This window comes from Capricornis sumatraensis, chromosome 13 (assembly GCF_032405125.1).
Source record: "Capricornis sumatraensis isolate serow.1 chromosome 13, serow.2, whole genome shotgun sequence".
Classification (NCBI taxonomy): domain Eukaryota; kingdom Metazoa; phylum Chordata; class Mammalia; order Artiodactyla; family Bovidae; genus Capricornis; species Capricornis sumatraensis.
In genome coordinates, this window is record NC_091081.1 from 71021959 (window position 1) to 71036471 (window position 14513).

General features: G+C 41.4%; 1 protein-coding gene across 2 annotated transcripts in view; it reads left to right on the forward strand.

Moving 5' to 3' along the window:
- The window catches only part of GRM1 (glutamate metabotropic receptor 1), a 431492-nt gene that overhangs the window by 362053 nt on the left and 54926 nt on the right, over positions 1-14513 (forward strand). For both annotated transcript variants that reach the window (XM_068985180.1, XM_068985181.1), the window contains exons 4-5: positions 2933-3179; positions 7961-8129. In XM_068985180.1, the coding sequence (XP_068841281.1) occupies positions 2933-3179; positions 7961-8129 (416 nt within the window). The remainder of the gene's footprint in view (positions 1-2932; positions 3180-7960; positions 8130-14513) is intronic.

Consider the following 14513-nt stretch of genomic DNA (forward strand, 5'->3'; position numbering starts at 1 on the left):
TGGATTCTGTATTCACTGGTCATGAAAATAGAGGATCTTTGGACAGCAGGAAAACCTGTCACATATTCTGTTTGTTTGTGGATGAAGTCTTGCAACATCATCTGGGACCATTGCTATGGCAAAGAAAATGGTCCCGTAAAGGCCATGTGATTTTTCTAACTCAATGCCAAACGTTTCTAAATGCTGGTTCATTCTGAGCTGGGGTAGAAGCTGGAAAGAGACTTCTTACTGACAGCAGGCACATCACCTTCAAGTGCAGACCGACTGGACTGGTGGTAGGGAATACATGTGTCACTTTCGATTTACACAAGCACACAGCTGGTTGTATTTATTTGGAAAAGGGTTGGCATAACAAATATTCCCTGAAGACATGTGCTTAGTCTCCTGGTTCTCTGTATGATAAATACTGACAGGATGGGCTTTTTCATCTTAATTGGAGTGGAGCAGCTAGTGGTAAAGAACCTGCCTGCCAATACAGGAGACCTGGGTTTGATCCCTGGATCAGGATGATCCCTAGAGAAGGAAATGGCACCCCACTCCAGTACTCTTGCCTGGAAAATTCCATGAACAGAGGAACCTGGTAGGCTACAGTCCATGGGGTTGCAAAGAGTTGGACATGACTGAGTGATTTCACTCACCTTACTCATAACATTAGTAAGTAGATACAGGTTGTTTTGACATGATGATTATTGTTAAAGGTGCATTATATACATCTTAATAGTAGTTATCAAAACAAACAAAACAGCAAACTCAGTGGTCATAAGGTTTGTCCCCAGTAGAAAACTTTCCAATTGGTAAAGAACACATATTTTCTTATAGTTTGCTCCCAGGGTTGACTTTAATAGCAGCCACTTCAACTGGATGGTTTTAGTAGAACTTTCCTTTAATAGTTGCTGCTGCTGCTGCTAAGTCACTTCAGTCGTGTCTGACTCTGTGCGACCCCAGAGATGGCAGCCCACCAGGCTCCCCTGTCCCTGGGATTCTCCAGGCAAGAACACTGGAGTGGGTTGCCATTTCCTTCTCCAATGCATGAAAGTGAAAAGTGAAAGTAAAGTCAATCAGTCGTCTCTGACTCTTTGCGGCCCCATGGACTGCAGCCCACCAGGCTCCTCCGTCCATGGGCTTTTCCAGGCAAGAGTACTGGAGTGGGGTGCCATTGTCTTCTCGGTTAATAGTTGCTAGAACTCTTTAAGTAACTGCTACATGGAAGGCTATTTTATCATCTAATTTTTGTCGTTTTTTTCCTTCTTCTTTAACTGCTGGTAATTTCTCCAATTCTAACAGCTTTAACATTTAACTCTAACACTTGGAGTTTTCGAACAGTCTTTAAAGGCCCATTTAAAACTTATCAGATATATGGTATTAATTTATCTTTTATATTTTGATATAATATACAGAAAAGCAAACTAACATTTAAGATCCAGGGGTTCTGGGTGACATAAATAATCACCTTATTTCAATGGCTTTTTAGTTTTTGGAGGGAGGATGTTTGTTTTCTGCTTTGTATAACTTCTATACTTATTCTGCACAGTTTGATTCTAAAATGCCCTTTCTGCCTCTCTTGCTCCTAGTTCTTTCAATTAGGAAAACTAGAAAATCACACTTTTAACAATTTCCCATTAAGCAACACTGGAAGATGAGTTAAAATTGAATTTTTCCCCCCTCCACCTGGCCTGGGTATTTCAAATCTCACTCACAGGATAGGTACAAATGTATATGTTTTACATTTTCAAGTGTACCTAAAAAGATTAGTCTTAGAACTCTTTATAAATGTCTTGTTTAATCTCAAGCTCAACATCAAAGTCAAAACTCTTTACCATTTCTTTTAAACATTTCAAGTTCTCTGAGTTCCTAAAATATTCTGCTATTATCCAGCCCAGGCACTTTAGGGTCTAATGACCTATTTAGGCTGTCATCTGTGACATGGGTGAGAATAATGGCAGAGTTTTTGAAATTCAGAGATAAAACTAAATGTTTAGATTAAAGATATAGTGTGACTCTTCCATCAAGAAGAATTTTGCCTGAGTTTCTGATAATTCAGTTAAGTTCAGTTCAGTTCAGTCACTCAGTTGTATCCAACTCTTTGTGACCCCATGAATTACAGCACGCCAGGCCTCCCTGTCCATCACCAACTCCCAGAATTCACTCAAACTCACGTCCATTGAGTCGGTGACGCCATCCAGCCATCTCATCCTTGGTTGTCCCCTTCTCCTCCTGCCCCCAATCCCTCCCAGCATCAGAATCTTTTCCAATGGGTCAACTCTTCGCATGAGGTGGCCAAAGTACTGGAGTTTCAGCTTTAGCATCATTCCTTCCAAAGAACACCCAGGACTGATCTCCTTCAGAATGGACTGGTTGGATCTCCATAACTAGAAAATCGTATTCAAATATTTCTGTATAGCAAATCATATATAAGAAGAAATTCATACTAACCAGTTCATTTCACTGTTGGTTTTTGTGATCTTAGAGATGATAAAATTAGTGGAATCATCAAAAGAAAATATTGAGGTTTAGATAACTCACAAACTGATTGATGATGGATTGAGGATTGTCACAAAAGATACTGTGATGTAGGAGGGACTGTGATATAGGGAGACTTTTAATATAAATCTCTGTGAACCCAGAGGAAATAAGAGTTATTTTCATTACTCCTTAAGGATTTTCTTGCAATATGAGAATGTTCTTTATTTTTACCTCTATGGTGTTTGTTTTATATGTTATAAAGCCATTATTGAATTCAGAAAGCAAAATTGAATAAACTATTTGAAGATAGAATATACTATCTATCTAGAGCTAGTCACAAATACAAAGCTTAGACAGGTATGTTTGGCTTTCCCTTCTTCTGAGAGCCCTGAAAAGCATTTGAGAATTAAACATGCAGGTTTAGACTTCATGACTGCAACCTTGGAAGTAATCTGTTTTTATGTTACAGGCAATGAAAGCTTAGAAGAGAACTATGTCCAGGACAGTAAGATGGGATTTGTCATCAATGCCATCTATGCCATGGCGCACGGGCTACAGAACATGCATCAGGCCCTCTGCCCCGGCCACGTGGGCCTCTGCGACGCCATGAAGCCCATTGATGGCAGCAAACTCCTGGAATTCCTCATCAAGTCCACGTTCATCGGTGTGTCTGGAGAGGAGGTGTGGTTTGATGAGAAAGGGGATGCTCCTGGAAGGTAAAGCAGACCTTTCTGTAATGGATCCAAAGAACCTTGTGATCCTCTCTAAGCCAGACAGATGGCCACTCTGCCTCCTTTTGGTCACATGTTTTCTGGGTGTCATGAGGGTAGATACAACTAGATAGCTAAAAAGATGGGGCTAATGTTAGATGGAAATGGCATTATAAAACACACTCCACTATCATCTTTGGTCTTCCCCCAGAAGGCCTGGCACCTTCCTGCAAGCCCAAGAAACCAGAGTGAGTATACCCGAACAGCAGAACCCTCCCTGGCACTGCCAGCATCTGGTCAGCATGTTCTGATTGATCAATCCCAATGCCATACTGCTTGTGGAATATTTTAATCTTATCTGCTCAAAGAGCTTAATGTATGAAGAGAACCATATGTGTCCCTTTTTCTCAGGCTACCTTATGTTCCCACTAACATGTTTCTTGGAACAAGAAAGAAAAGAATTTGCTGCCTTGTATTGAGTCTCTATGGCTTCCAAAGAATTAATCAAGAGGAAAAGGAAAATTAAATCTAACTAAATGTATATATGTATATTTTTTTCCCTTAAGTCATTTTATATACTGTCTCCTCTGCAGTACTTGCTTTTATAACACCAATTAGTCCCTATGTAATTGGTATATGGAAGATGATATCAGTATAAAGAGTAGTTGTGTTCATTCATAGGGATTTTCTTAGGCAAAGGATGATCAGAATAGTGGGATAAAAATTAAAACCGACAACAGGAAAGAAAAAAGGCCCTCAGTCTGGCTGCTGCACAGAATGCCCACAATCTCTCTCTCTTTTTTCCTCATAAGCCCTGTTATCTTTCAGTATGAAAGCTAGCAGAATGGGAGATTTTAGAAAAGCATATGTTGTGATAAAATGGAAGAGCAAATCATTTAATCCTCATTGCCACAGGCATATTATTATCTTCTTTTACAGATGATAAAGCTGAGTGTCAGGGAAACTAAGAAACTCCCCTAAAGTCACCCAGAGAGTAGCTGGTAGAGGCAGTGCCGTTTGATTCTGAAACTTGTAATCTTTTTGCCACATCACATTGCCTTTTAGCTACTTCATTGGAAGGACTGATGCTGAGGCTGAAACTCCAATACTTTGGCCACCTCATGTGAAGAGTTGACCATTGGAAAAGACCCTGGTGCTGGGAGGGATTGGGGGCAAGAGGAGAAGGGGACGACAGAGGATGAGATGGCTGGATGGCATCATCGATGCACATGAGTTTGGGTGAACTCCGGGAGTTGGTGATGGACAGGGAGGCCTGGCGTGCTGTGATTCATGGGGTTACAAAGAGTCAGACACGACTGAGAAACTGAACTGAACTGAAAATTAGGCAAAGTTGCTGACAACTTTCTTAATGTCATTTCAAAGGGACTGTAAGAGACTATTTGACCCTAAATAATTCTCCACATATCCTTTCCTTTCATGGAAGCTTAAAGTTCTACATTTAGCGAATGCCTTGTGGGGCCTCAGTGGATTCTCCCTGCTAAAATCCAACAGCTCCAGAAAGGATAAATGATATAGGTAATAGCAATTAAAGCCATGGGTGTATCAGATTCCTTCCAAGCTGCCAGTTAGGTGGGAGCAACTTTAGGTGGAGATGAGAGTGAGAAGGACGGAGTGACACATGGGCTGGGCATGTGGAAGGCATCCAGGAGCTGAGCACCTTAAGAAGTGGTGCCAGATGGCACAAGTGGGTCCAAGATGCAGAACACTGACCACCTCCTCCCACCCACCTTTAAACCCATGGTTGTAATCCTGGCTTCTACTTCAAACCAGCTCTGTAAAGGATTGGATTGGGGACGGAAACCTTCCTTCATGATTCTATAGCATACATAATGTGCCTAGGACAGGGCCTGGTACATTTACCCCACTGCAGAGATATAAATTTCCACCTCCTCTCTCTCTTTGTAAATCATCTAAAATATAGACCTACAATTTTAGCTTGTTTCTCCTTCATTTTTAATTAAGTGTTTAAATCATGAGTTTCCCCCTGGGTTCCTTTTCAAGGATCATTTCCTCATATCTGAAACTGGTCAGCTTAATCTGTGTTCAATTTCTGTTTCAACCACTTCCCTCTGTTTCTATCTCCTGTCACACCACCATTCATGCTTCTGGTCCCTCTTGTAATTATTTTAGTTAATCATCATGAAACAGAAATTGAATGCATTGAAAGGATGCTACAAACTTGTAATTTACAGCATAAGGATATTCTAAATAACCACCAACATGCTGAGAAGGGACAGTGGGGCCAAGAGAAAGGAGCAGTGTTCATTAACACACACTGCCCAGGGGAAGGCCTCTTTTTAGTAAGTCAGTATTTTCCCCTTGGTATCATCGTTTTTTTTTTTTTCCCTCTAGTTTTGGGGACTTTTTCAAAATATGTTTTCATGCCAAGATATTGTGAATTTTTCAGTTTCTAAATGCTAATAAAGTGTGAACTGACTTCTTCCATTGAAATGGGGAAGGTGAAATATAAGTTTTAAGGAACCGATTTATAGGAAAAAGATATTCTAAAGCTAGCATTACACCTAAACCTTCATTGAAAGTATATAAAGAGATTTAACAATGTAATATGGAGTAAAACATAAAGATGAAAGGAAATGAAAAAGGAAACTACTCTTATAAAGCACTCACAGTAGGCTCTGTAATCATGGTTGGTGGTTTAGATGGTTTAGTCACTCAAATCGTGTGTGACTCTTGCAACCCCACGGACTGTAGCCCAGCAGGCTCCTCTGTCTATGGGATTTCCCAGGCAAGAGTACTGGAGTGGGTTGCCATTTCCTTCTGCAGGGGATCTTCCTGACCCAGGATTAGAACCCAGGTCTCCTATATTGCAGGCATATTCTTTACCAACCGAGCTACCTACCATATGGAGTGTAAAAAATGGAAAAATATTGGAGGTATAGATTAGTATCATTGATCAGCCGGATGAGTGCGAGCTGTCAGCCTGCAGTTAATACCCATGTGGTTATCAGTCAGAGAGCTACTCTGAGAACATTCTGGTTTGTCTCAGAAACCAGAGGAATGAGAACCCTCTATTACCAAAAATCAGAAAGCAGAGACATGAATAATGCCCTCCAGGTGTGCCATCCTCTCTTCTTACTCCAGGTAAGTTTTGTTCATCTGGAAAAATGGAGCAAAGACTTTCTTTACTCCCCTAGAATCCCCTTTTCCTTTAAGGGGTTGCTATTTACAGAAACTGCCAGAATCTGGTTGTGGAGAAGCCACTAGCAACCCTCTGGGTAGCAGGATACATTTGCACATTATTAAAAACAGGCAGCAAAGCTATGAAAAGATATTAGTTGTCTAGATAAAGAACCAGTGGGTCAATGGTAAAGAATTTGCTTGCCAAGCAGGAGATGAAGATTTGATCCCTGGGTTGAGAAGATCCCCTTGAGAAGGAAATGACAACCCACTCCAATACACTTGCCTGGAGAATCCAATGAATAGAGGAGCCTGACAGTCTACAGTCCATGGGGTCGCAAAAGAGTCCAACACGAATTAGTGACTAAACAGTGACAAAATAAAGAACTAAGCCAGAGAGAGCTAGTAGATTTCAGATGACAACCAAGGCTGACCGGTAGTAGCTTCCTGGGTTGTTGGGCTGAGGAGGATTTTGAATCTGAATCAGGTTTGTAGGGAAAGAATTCCAGGATGACATGACATAGATAGGGACATAGGGGGGAGGAGGAAGAGAGATGAGAAAGGGAAATTGCTGCGACAACACAAAGATGTTTCCACTTTCTTATAGAATGGAAATAACAAGAGTATTTTAGCATAGAAATAATAATAATAGTACTACAAATGTGAATATGATATAGTGATATTGTCTTTTACATACATTTCTCTCAATTGTGAAGCAATTTTTTTAACCTATTTTATGTAGGTAAATTCCCACAAGAAGCCCATGAGCCTTAAAGAGTTTACTGACATTCCAAAGTCATGCAATCTACTGGTAAAATATTAGAAAAGAGGTTTCAGCTTATACATTCTAACATCAAATCTTGTGCTTTTTCCATCAAACTGGAAAATACTCTCTACTTCCGTCACTGGGAAACAATGAATCTGGCCCCCAGAACACACACAGAAGATTTCTAAATGTAGACGTTACCGCTGTGTAGCATCGCAACATTTAAATAACTGAAATAGCTGACACCGATTATTTGGATTCAGAAATGTTTGTCCTAATCAAGGAAGAGACCAGTTTAAATGTCAATGCTCAAAATGTTAAATCCTCAACATCCTTGCTAATTAAAGATGCATTTCTCAGATTTCTAGCTCTATTAGCACCAAAAATAGGTAAGACTCCAGACTTGATAAGACTCACCTCTTTTAATCCAGTGTAATTAAAGTAGCAACTGAATGTGAAAAAGAAATTTGAAATAAAAGTATTTAAGCTAAAAATTAATGTTCTGAGGAACTGTTACTTGATCAAAGAATAATCTGGTGAATAATGATTTGAAGGATATGGTGATCAACCCAGCACACACAGAATTATTTTCAAGAATACACAGAAAGAAAAGTACAAGAATAATATGTTCTTTAAGAAATATGGATGATACAGAGGCTGAAGAATGGAATACACATTTTGGAAAATCACAGGACACATAGCTAAACTAAATAAACTAAAATATTGACAGTAGCTCGTGTTAGGACATGGGGTGTTTCTAACTTTTATTTCTCTTCTCTCTATTATTATCTATTTACCAAATTCCTTTAGTTACTACATCATGTCCATATGCTCCGAGACACACATGTTGTTTTCTTTGTAGGTATGATATTATGAATCTGCAGTACACAGAAGCCAATCGCTATGACTATGTACACGTTGGAACTTGGCATGAAGGGGTCTTGAACATCGATGATTACAAAATCCAAATGAACAAGAGTGGAATGGTACGGTCTGTATGCAGTGAGCCTTGCTTAAAGGGTCAAATCAAGGTAAGCCAATCACCGATGCATTCTTGGACAGTGTCCTTGAGGTGACCTCTTGCCTGTGCGTAAGTGAAGAGAAATACATTTTTCTTTAACAAGAAAGGGTGTGCTAGGCTTATTGTTTCTGTTGTGTTTAGCAAAAATTGAGAAGACGAACCAAGATTGGAAAATGAAATAGGAAAACCATTGGGATATTTAAAACAGTCTTTATTTGCATTGCAATGATGAGCTGTGATCTTAAATACAATATAGAAAGCAAGGGGATATGAATAATCAAATTAAAAATTGAAACAGAAGTAAGCTTGGAAGCCAAAGCCAATGATACTGCTTAGTCATAGTTCTAGCTATTATTGAAGAAAGCAGAAGCTGAGCAAAGGCAAATAAGTATAAAACTGAAATAAAAGAAGTTGAAATGAGGTAACACAGGAGCACTGCTTACTTCTCTTTTCTCTACCAAGTTCTTTCATTTTCCTGAAACTGTTTTCCAACCAAAAGAGAGTCCTCACTTTCTAATTATTCCCAGAAACTTTCCAGGTTGGGGCAAAGGAGTAACTGATATCACTGTGTATTTGAAACTAGAGTAAATAAACATCCTATATTGGGCATTTGACTGAATGGAGGTAGAGAGGAGTCTTAGGGTAGAAGGCATGGAAAGAGCACGCTCTGTATCCCATGCTATTTAAAAACCAAACTGGCTGATGCAGTAGGAAATGGAGCATAGAGGGGTGATTGTGAACTGGCAGAAGTGTGGATTAATTGACCTAATAGGTCTTTCTCGTCTCTAATTTTCTGTGATTCATCTCTGGGAATAGACAGGACTGTCATGTAAATGTCACAAAGCACAGCTGGGGCTGTATGGATACTGTGGGAGGCTCTTGCTCTCCCACCATGCCATCATGCTGCTATGCCGTTCATGGAATTCACCCTGAGAAGTATACTCAGGGGTCTTTAGAGCGAGAGTCTAATAGTGTTGCTGCAGCTGCTGGATCCACCACTTTATCCCTATTGATCAAAGAAGGTGGAGGATCTGGGACCTATAACATCTAAGAAGAGCTGTGCAGGTGGACTCAAACTCTCAAGGGAATCAGTCACTTTGAGTACGTAAAGAACTCCTGAGGCAACTCACTCTAGTTTCAAACGTCAGCACCTTCTCTGCAGATGTGATATTAAAAACATTTAATAATTGTCATTGGAAAAGACCCTGATGCTGGGAAAGATTGAGGGCAGGAGGAGAAGATGGGCAACAGAGGATGAGATGGTTGAATGGCATCATCGACTCAAAAAACATGAATTTGAACAAATTCCGGAAGATAGTGAAGGAGAGGGAAGCCTGGCATGCTGCAGTCCATGGGGTCGCAAGGAGTCAGATGCAACTGAGCAACTGGACAACAACAATAATTGTCATGACAACCAGCCAATCAGAATGAACTCTATTTTAATGCTATGACAGGAACTAGCCAATCAGAATGAACTCTATTTTAATGCTATGACAGGAACTAGCCAATCAGAATGAACTCTATTTTAGAGCTATGACAGGGTGCTGGAGGTCGCCTGCCATGCCCGTGGTTAATCCTTGAGTTGTTGTATCGTGGGAAGATTTAGGTGAGGATTCCTACCTGAATAGGGTAGTATGAGGCAATCAGTAGGCTTGGAGACACCACTGGTTTCCACCCATTGTAGAAGCATGTCAGTAGAGTTAGAGTGGCTCCAACCAAACCAGTGCGTGTGGGCCATAGGTCAGTGCAGATTCTCCCCAACAATCCACTTCTGACTCTTATGCAGGTGGAATTTTCCACATGAGGCTCTCTGGTGGTATTAGGAATATATCCTCTGAAATCGAGAGAAACCTAAAACTTGCCCTTGACTCTTACCACAGGATGTCAGACCACAAGATTCTGGGTTCGTCCTCTTCTCTGGATGGTTGGGAAAACCAGGACCTCTGTGACCTAGTCTCATGGTTGGAACAACCCAGAAGCCCTGGGTTTTATGCTCTTCTTCCCTGGTAGCTCAGACGGTAAATAGGGTCTGCCAGCAATGCAGGAGACCTGGGTTGGGAAGATCCCCTGGAGAAGGAAATGGCAACCCACTCCAGTACTCTTGCCTGGAAAATTCCATGGATGGAGGAGCCTGGTAGGCTACAGTCCATGGGATCGCAGAGTCAGACATGACTGAGCAGCTTCACCGATGGTGGACTGATGACCCACAGGAGGTCACATGTTCATCTCAGACCTCCTTCTCAGCCTGGGTGACAGAACTTCATCTTTAGTGTAGAAAACTACTATGAAAAAAGTTTATGGGACTACAAAGCTTGGTTTTTCAGAATATAACAAAAGCAAACAAATAAGCAAAACCCTGGCAAGAGAAAACAAATCATTCTGAAGATGCTCTGCACTCCAGCTCCCTTTTAGAATTCCCTCCTGTTACTCTGACTGCTGGCAGGCCGTGAATGGGAGCTCACATTGCCATGTGTAGTCCCATTTGTATGCTCCAGAGATAGACCCTCCCCCCAGGCCCCAGTTCAGAGGAAAGGCTGTCTGCATGCATTGCCTAGCTTGATGCTCAAGTATTTCTGGCATTACATTTGCATTACACCCATGCAGTGTTATCAAAAGAGATCCCAGAAATCATTGCTGAGTCACTACAGAGCACTAGCTATAAATGAAAATCTCTTGGGGTCCAATTTTTGTAATACCATGTACCCTGCAGGATGAAAGTATGCCCATTCTCAATAGCATCTGGAGTGGAGGAGAGGGGGGATGTTTATTTGTTTCCAATAAGCACCATGGGAGGTACAGAAACAAATGATATTCGAATCCCATTTGCCAAGTAATAGCATTTATATTCTTCCATTGTCAATTTGCCACCTAGCAGATTCAGGATGCAGAACGAGGTCTCTCAGTAGCCACTGCAGAGACTGGAAAGAAGCAGCGTAAAAGGTGATGGTAGGGCTTGCACTTGTATTAACTGAGAAGCATAACCTTTGGGAAAGGATTATTCATTTTAAATGTCAAATGTCACTTCAAATGCTGAAATAGTCATTTAACTTGTTTTATGGTAACCCATAAAGCTTTCTTATGGTAATTTCCTTTGAAGTAGCTAGAAGTCTAGTTTTCTTATGGTATTGATTCTTAGAAATAGAAATATTTTACAAATATAATATTTTAGGAAGGAGAAATTGATTTCAGTCATACCGCAAACAGAGGTGAATAAAATCAAACTTTCATTGTTGTGTTTTATGGGTACAGTCAGCAAAGAAAGGACCCACATTAGGTGGTTCAACAGAGGGAGTTTTACATTACAAACAACAAAAAAAAAGAAAACTGGTTATAAACGTAAGAGGGGGCACTGATGCAACTCAGAGATGAGCAGCGGCAGGAATTACTCCCACCACAGGGCCAAAGCGACACAAGGAAGGTCGTAGATACTACCTGAGACACGGCCAGAGCTGGAGGGAGGAGATGCCTCAATACGAGGCTTCTCTTCTCTCTGGCTTTTCCGTCTCCCATTAGGTCCTCCCACTCTTCCAACCCTATGGAGAAGACACTGGAAGGAGAGCCTGGAAAATGTAGAACACAGGTTCTTAGCTCAGGTTCTCTTGAACCCTGAAAGCTAAGCAAGGCTCAAGTGCTAATATTTTATTGGGAGACAGAATCCCAGGGAAGCAGGAGTGAGAGGAAAATGGAATGGAGACATGGGAGCATGGAAAAGCACCTCCCCCACTGAGGTTATGCACCACTGGGCAGGACACTGCCTCACGGAGCACAACTCAGCCTCATCAGATCTCTGGACTTCTCAGACTGTTTATTGGAGCAAAGAAAGGAGAAAAATGTTTACACTCCTGCTATTCTATTTTCTGCTTCCCACGATCAATGTTTGCTCACAGGAAGTGACATCACCTGACGCCTCTAGGCGGCTACTGGGGCAGTCAGAGTCTCTGTCCGGTTAGGTGGACCTTCTTCAGATTTGGGAGCAGTGAGGGAAGGGGAAGCATCTACGGGTCTTACAGCTCCTGCGGTGCGGAGTGCAGTGGAGGCAGTTCTGGACCCCAGTGCTTCCTCCATGGGAGAGAGAGCCACCTGGAGATGCCTTAAGATGACACAGTAGTGGCAGAAACTGAGGTGGAGTTGCGGAAGTGTCCAGAATGCCCAAGAACATGGCCAAGGGCCTGACACAGGTCAGGCAAAGAGAATCTGAAGCAGCACATAAAACGTGGACCACGGGTCTGCAAGTGAACAGCAAGGGCCTGGTTTGTGTGTTGGTCTCCCACACCAAGCCTGCCACTCTTTTCCTCTGTGTAGGGAAGGCAGGAAAGACGCAAGAAGGGGTGGAGAGGCAAAGGAAGTGAAAGTGAAAGAAAGGAGCAGAGAGGCAGTAGAGATGGGGGACTAACATTTATCAAGCGTATCCCTGTGCAAGTACAATAATGGATGCTTTACTGACATCGTTTCAATTCTTCTTAAAACAATGCTTTTAAAGGAGGTATTATCACCCCATTTTATAGACCAGAAATCAGAGGCCCAGAGGGCTTGAGTCACTTGTCCCAAGCTTTCTCAGCTAGCAAATGCCAAGCTGGGCTTAGAGCCAACCCAAAGCTCTTATCAACCCACAGCCACATGTTGTTCAACCATCTTTCATTATATGAACTGGCATAATTCCTACAAATTTCAATTGCTGAAGCTTATTTTCTCAATAGTTCACAACCAAATTATAAATAGAGACCCACTTTGAAAATGCTAAGGGAAATCAGAATCTAGAGTTAAGGATTAGATAGGCAGTATTAGAAGTATTAGAAGGCAGTTGGGAGACTCTGACAGAGATGGGGAAACTGGCAGAGAATCCTAGGGAATGGTCCTGGAGTTTGCTCCCACTGGCCTCCTATTCTTTCTTTTCCCTTCTCTTCTCTTTTATTTTTTTCTTCCTTTGTTTTTGGATTCTTTACTGGTCCATGGGGTCACAAAGAGTTGGATATGACTGAGCGACTGAACTGAACTTAACTGAACTGGATTTGGGAGTTTCACCATGAAGAGCAGATACCTCTACTTCCCCCTCTTCTGACCTGGCCAATCAAGATAGAATTACGGAGACATTATGTGAGCATGGACTATATCATATGTGGTTCTTCATTACACATGCCATATTATCATATAGTAAAATATACCTTATACACATGAAAAAAAAAAGCCCCAATACACCTATTTTTACAGACTGTATACTTCAGTACTGAGTTAACTATTTTTTCCCTGAACCATTTGAAAGTGAGGTGCCGATATCATGAAACTTCATACCTCAGCTTTTGTTTTCTAAGAATAAAGGCAATTCTCACATAGCTACAATAACATAATCAACTACAGTTGTCCTGTCCTCCTCAGCCTCCTCTTTCTGTGAATCAAAACAAACTACCCATAAGTTTTAAGTTGTTCATAGTTAATGTTGATGCTTTTGAACTGTGGTGTTGGAGAAAACTCTTGAGTCTCTTGGATGGCAAGAAGACCCAACCAGTCAATCCTAAAGGAAATCACTCCTGAATATTCATCTGGAAGCACTGATGCTGAAGCTGAAACTCCAGTCCTTTGGCCACCTGATGCAAAGAATTGACTCACTGGAAAAGACCCTGATACTGGGAAAGATCGAAGGCAGGAGGAGAAGGGAACGACAGAGGATGAAATAGTTGGATGGCATCACCGATCCAATGGACGTGAGTTTGAATAAGCTCTGGGAGTTGGTGATGGACAGGGAAGCCTGGAGTACTGCAGTCCATGGGGTCACAAAAAGTCGGACACGACTAAGCAACTGAACTGAACTTATAGTTAATGTAACCAATGAAATAAAGACATGGTTCTTTCATTGTGTAATATCTTTCAAAGTCTGCTGCAGGATGACAGAGTCTCAATAAAAATTGCACACAGAAATATAAAAACTTCTTTATCTGAGAAGCTTATGATTGCATAATAATGATGTGATCTGCCCCAGCTACTAAAACCATATTGGCTAAAATTTTGGAAAAAGTTGAAGACAAAATATTGCGGGTTTTATTATGTATGTGAAATAATGAAATTACTATAGTCTTTCTGGGTGAAGAGGAAACTTTACTGGTTATGATGAGAAATTCTATGGAATCATCATTAATTTATTCACAGTCACTCTGATGGCTTCATCTCTCAAGCTTTGACCAGTATTTAAGCTGGTCTCCTGGCTACTGAACTTTTTGATGATCACTTTATCCTTGGTGGGCTTTCCTGGTGGCTCAGATGGTAAAGAATTCACCTGCAATGCAGGAGACCCAGGTTTAATCCCTGGGTGGTGAGGATCCCCTGGAGAAGGGAATGGCAACCCACTCCAGTATTCTTGCCTGGAAAACCCCAAGGACAGAGGAGCCTGGTCGGCTATAGT